Here is a 5,567-nt window from a genome sequence, read left to right on the forward strand (position 1 = left end):
CCCCCCCCCCCCCCCCCCCTCAAAAAAAAAAAAAAATCCATATCCATCTATTTATAAGCGGAGCGAACAGATGTATATCTCAATTGTATTCAGATGCTCATTATTGCTTTCAATTAAACTGAATGTTAGCAAAGTCGGTATCCAATTTACACCTCTAGCTGTATGTGTGCAGTCTGGATTCCTTCTATATATCTATTCCCTTTTATTGATGTGTTGAGCTTTAGTTCACGTTCTTTCAGTATTATCTTATTACTTATAGTTTTGCACAATCCCATAACTAAGCTTCTTTCATGATAAAATCTACATCTGACTGCATTTATCTCAGTTCATCAGAAGAAGAGGATGACAAAGAAAACATTGATCCTCATAAGTTCAGTATTGCCCACACGGACTCACCTCCTGAACATGAGCTTGCAAAAGCTTTTCTTGATGACGAGGCTGAAGAAGAAGATGACAGTGATCATGACCTACTGAGATTCCAGGAAAATGAAGAAGATGATGAAAGTGATGCAGATGAAGTGTTTGATGACCTTATTGCAACTGATTATAAAGAGGCACCAATGGATCGTGAAAAACGTAACGAGCTTCATCAGAAGTGGCTTGAGCAACAGGATGCAGTTGGAACAGACGATATTCTCCAAAGGTTGAAGTATGGTAAAAAACAAAGAGATCCAACCTTTCTCCAAGATGAGGATGATTATTTTGATGATGATGATGATGATAACAATGACGGAGATGATGATTTGGATGATTCTACATATGAAAAATCAGATGATCCATCTGCGATTGATGACGCTCGCCAGAACTCAAGAATGGCTAAACAAATGATGGCTCAAATGTTCACAGATGCACATGATTCTTATGTACCCTCTGATGAGGAAGACTCTGAGCAGACTCTCTTTCGCCAGCGTATTCTCAAGCAAACTGTAAGTTCATATTCTATCGGTTCTTATTCGTTTCATTTTGGATAAGGGACAATTAGTAATTTAGTTATATGCACTGTCCTTATGCCTCATGAAATTTTTAATGTTTCTGTAGGCTTAATACTTAAATTAATCTTATAAAATGCTTTACTACACATGTTCTTAGTCAATTCATATTTATATTTACTTCCCCCTCTCTCCTCTTGATATGTTAGAATCAGTTATTATTTTCTATCCTCTTCTAGGGTCTTGAGCAGTCTGGCTTTTCTTGAGAGTAGCTATTGGTTAAGTAAATATGGATATTGATAATTGGATATGAATTTATATCTATCCTTTTTAATGGACCACATTCTAAATTTGCTCATGCAAATTTTTATAACTGAAGCCAGATACATGTTTTTACCTTCTATGATATTGAGTCAAGCTTAATTTTGAGGGAATATAATCTTCTGACTACATTCAGGGCGAGTCTTCATTCATATCTCCAGTGGAAGATGAAAATTCAAGAGAATTTTTTGGTCTTATAAAGAAGCTGAATGTTGCTCCTATTACCAAGAAAAGGGGGAAAACCGTGACATGCAAGTTTCTTTGACTTAATTATTTAACATTGTTAACAGTGCTCTCTTTTGCTCGTGTTCAATTAAGTGTTTCTTAAAGTACTCATTCAATTTTTTTTGCCTCTGGACATATTGCAGCTAACTTTGATTCACTGATGATGGGTGCAAACAGCAATAGCTCTTCAAAGGTAAGCACAATGATGAATCCATGTTTGTGAATAATAACTACTTGCTGCTGTCACAATATCCGGTTAGTCAGTGTGATGAACATTACTATGTAGTTTTGGTTCATGTATGGAAATCCATACTGCTAGGACAACTAGCTAGCTCAGGTCTACTTGGATGATGGTGGATTACTGAAAATTTTTTATGATTTAAAAAAGGCTTAGAAATGCATTATCTTGAACTGGAAAACAAGATTTTTTGGATGATGGTGGATTACTGAAGATTTTTTAGGATTTAAAAAAAGGCTTAGAAATGAATTATCTTGAACCGGATACCAAGTGCTTTCGGCTGTTCAAGACTTCAAACCTACGTAACACATTTGAGGAATTCTTGATAAGCTTTCATGCAAGTTACTCATTATTCTCATCTTGAAACTGGGCATATTTAACCAGCGTTGATGAATTATAGATACTAAGGTTTTTCTCAAGAAACCTTTTTATCGATACTAAGCTCTGTCAAGTTTTCAATCTTTGCATCTTGAAGCTGGGCATATTTACACTGCATTTGACTTTTAAATTGCTGATGTTGCAGTCTTCTTTTCTCAATCGAACAACAAGTAATTCGCTACCATCTTTGCACAAGCAAACATCAACTACCGTGCGGGCATTCATATTTGGGCGTGATGACAGCAATAGCAGGGGTAGTATCACTGCATCTGAGAGTGTTCCAGATACGGTGAGAATGATCTTGCAACTTTTTTGCCGTATTAAGTTCAAACCTTTCCAAGTTACTAACGCAAGATACAGATGTCTAATTTTCCTTTTTTCTCATGGTATGATGTCTAATCTTCTCATCTATATCGCAAAAGAGTTAAATCACATGCGACTTACGTAGATGAATAGACAAATAAATGGAGAAAAAAAATGTATAGTTTTAATCTTTTTGATGTTAAAGTGATCAATTGAGCATAAATTCCTTATCTCATTCTCTTTTGAATGTTGTCGACGATGATCTCCGTTTCATATGCAACTAAACCTTACAGAATACAACAATAGTGCTTGAAGATGGAAAACCAATGTTCCTCCTTTACAGCATATTTTGATTAGTTTTGAAACAACTGTATATGTTTCAATTCATTGCTATGGTCTTCTGAACTTCAATGACTGTTTTTATTTTTCAGCATCCGAAAGAAAATCATACCTCAAGGGCTTCAAAGTTCAACAGCAGTTCACAGTCCAGATCAACTGCTAAAACAAAGACTGAAACCAGCTCCAGTTCAGCATCGGGTTCTTCTCTTTTTCAAATGCTGAGGCAATCATCTGTGCAGTTTGATAGACACTTGAATCAAAGCAAAGCTAGCCATCAAAAGATCACAGAGAGTCAAGCTGCCTATCAATTTTCAGCCTTTAAATTGCGAAAAAGAGCCACAAAAGTAGAATCCAGGGTATGATGCCTAAGAAGAGAACCAATTGAGAATATATCTTTTAGAATGGTTCATTACATTGTTTTTAGAGTAATAATTTATTACCATGTTTGTGGTAAACTTTATGTAGATTATTTTCTTTATTTTCCCATGCTTTTCAGTGCTAAAATTGCATGCATTACAGTAGTAATTCTCTGGAATATAGGTTATGCATAGTATCTCAATATTTACTGCTTATTAGGAAATTATTCACATAAGCCTTCTTGAATATCTCTGGTCTCACAGTGATTGCTTGGGGAAAGCCTTAACATATTTATAATTCTACAATTAAGGGACTAGTATATTTAGAAAATCTTTCATAAAAGGAATGTGCATAATGACTTCCAATTTACCCAAATCAATTTGAGATCTAAGAAGGTACATAGTATATTCAGTAAAAAAATTTCCTTGTCTTTTCAACATTAAGAAAACTTCATAAATTTAAAGCATATTTATTTCTTTTATTAAGTTTCAAGAGATATAAATGAAACTACAACTAATGAATTAAGAATTAACTTACTCATAAAAGAAGCGTGTGCAAGTTTTCAAACCAAATCATTTTAACAAGTAAAAGTAATTTTTAGCTACATAGTTTAATGTTCATGAACTATGAATTATTTTTCAAATAAATAGAGCGTAATATTCGATGTATACTAGTGAAGATTCAAAAAGTATTTGCGGTCCTATTCAAATTCAAAGAAATTCAGAGCGACAAAACTCGATTCGATTCGTTTCTAACCCTATTTATTAAAAGATTATTCTTTGAGAGTAACGAACTAACCAAATTTACAAAGTATTTAAGAAAAAAGAAATAAAGAAAGAACGTGAATGCCTCTTTACAATACACAGCAAATAACTCAAAATTTCCTTGAGATCATCTTTGATTCCTCTCAACAAAAGAGTTCCAAAAAAAAAAAAAAAACCCTGATAAAATTACTAATAAATGAACAAATAAAAAAAACTAAACAACCTAATCAAAGAGTAAGCACGTCTTATTCAACTACACGTATCAGAGCAAACCCTACATTAAAACCCTCCCTTCAACCATTCCTCATAATCCTCACCGTAACCAAACCCATTGCTTCCATTAGCGATAATAACACTATCACTAGTAAAAGGAAGAGTAGGAGGGGGAGGTGGCAAATACAACTGCCCCTGATTCTCCCCGAAATTACCAAAACACCCTTCGTGGTACGGAACCGGATTCCCCGCCATACAAAACTCAAAAGTAGTAGGCGGAGGAGCAATAATATGGCTCATCATCACCATCTCCACCTCCCTCTTCAAGCTCTCAAGCCTCATCTTCAACCACTCGAGCCCCTCCAATCCGACCCCGTCGAGCTGACCGTCTCCGAGCCAAACCTCCTTCATCACCCTCTCCAACCCCCCCTTCCTCTTCTTCTCCGCCTCGTACTTCGCTGTCAACGACGAATACCTCTCGTTGAGGCCCGAGACGTTCAATGTGACCCCTCTAGAAGTCGAGGTACTCTCCCTTGGCCCGTTGGCCCGGCCCATTAGGTACCGGTCAACGACGTAGTCGACGGAGGGGTGGCCGAACGAGAAGGGCTTGCCTGCCGGAGAGAAGACCAGGAGGTCAACGACGTAGTCGACGGAGGGGTGGCCGAACGAGAAGGGCTTGCCTGCCGGAGAGAAGACCAGGAGGCTGACTTGAGCGCCGCAGAGGATGGAGAGCTCGTTGGCTTTCTTGAAGAGGCCAGCGCGGCGCTTTGAGAAGCACACCTGGCGGGCTTCCTCGTTTTCGATGCGCTTGATTTCGATCTTCTGGCGGCCGATGCTCGGCTTCCTCTGCCTCTTGGTTGCCATAGTTTGAGAGGGGTTGAAGATTCAATGAGGAGATGAGTCTATATAGACAGAGATGGGATTGAGTATGATTTGATTACCTTATATAAATACGGGTTGATTGAAATTGAATCAATCATTTATGTTAATTAACATAATTTTTGGTAATTGATGTACGTGTGAAAGGTGTTCTTCCTTCAACGGAGAGGTTTGAGCTTGAATTTGTGCTTGTGCTTATGATTTGATTACCGTATTGTAAATATGGGTTGATTGAATTAATCAATTATGTTAATTAACATAAATTTTGGTAATTGATGTTAGATGGCCGTCAGCGTACTCTAGAAATATTCTTCTTTGAGAGGTAGGTAGGTTTGAGTGGTTGATTGGGGGGATATAAGTGTAATTTATGTTTAATTAATACAAATGATCCGTGCATTTGCACGGCTAACAACTAGCTAATAATGACGTCAGACACTTTTCCGGTCGCCGATGATCTTCACATGGCCCCTAAATGCTACAACTTGACTAACTTGTAATGATTAATAAGATTCGAGGGGCTAAGTAGAAATATTAGGGTCGTACTTCAAACGATTAAAGATTTAATAGACCGGTAATAAAAACTCCCTACGAGACTACTACGGGCTTTCGCCTATTCAAAAA

General features: G+C 37.1%; 2 protein-coding genes across 3 annotated transcripts in view; one reads left to right on the forward strand and one right to left on the reverse strand.

Moving 5' to 3' along the window:
• The window catches only part of LOC109849145 (uncharacterized protein DDB_G0283697), a 7,400-nt gene extending 4,154 nt beyond the window's left edge, over positions 1–3,246 (forward strand). For both annotated transcript variants that reach the window (XM_020418955.1, XM_020418956.1), the window contains 5 exons: positions 326–926; positions 1,387–1,501; positions 1,619–1,668; positions 2,237–2,380; positions 2,826–3,246. In XM_020418955.1, coding sequence (XP_020274544.1) covers positions 326–926; positions 1,387–1,501; positions 1,619–1,668; positions 2,237–2,380; positions 2,826–3,095 — 1,180 coding nt within the window. In that variant the 3' untranslated portion in view covers positions 3,096–3,246. The remainder of the gene's footprint in view (positions 1–325; positions 927–1,386; positions 1,502–1,618; positions 1,669–2,236; positions 2,381–2,825) is intronic.
• Positions 4,134–4,931, reverse strand: LOC109847971 (agamous-like MADS-box protein AGL61). The gene has a single exon (XM_020417203.1). It carries the CDS (start codon positions 4,929–4,931, stop codon positions 4,134–4,136), a length of 798 nt encoding a protein of 265 aa, XP_020272792.1.

The sequence above is a fragment of the Asparagus officinalis genome, chromosome 7 (genome assembly GCF_001876935.1).
Source record: "Asparagus officinalis chromosome 7, Aspof.V1, whole genome shotgun sequence".
Lineage (NCBI taxonomy): Eukaryota > Viridiplantae > Streptophyta > Magnoliopsida > Asparagales > Asparagaceae > Asparagus > Asparagus officinalis.

Coding starts and splice junctions, on each gene's coding strand:
- LOC109847971 (XM_020417203.1), bottom strand. CDS start 4,931: ATGGCAACCAAGAGGCAGAGGAAGCCGAGCATCGGCCGCCAGAAGATC.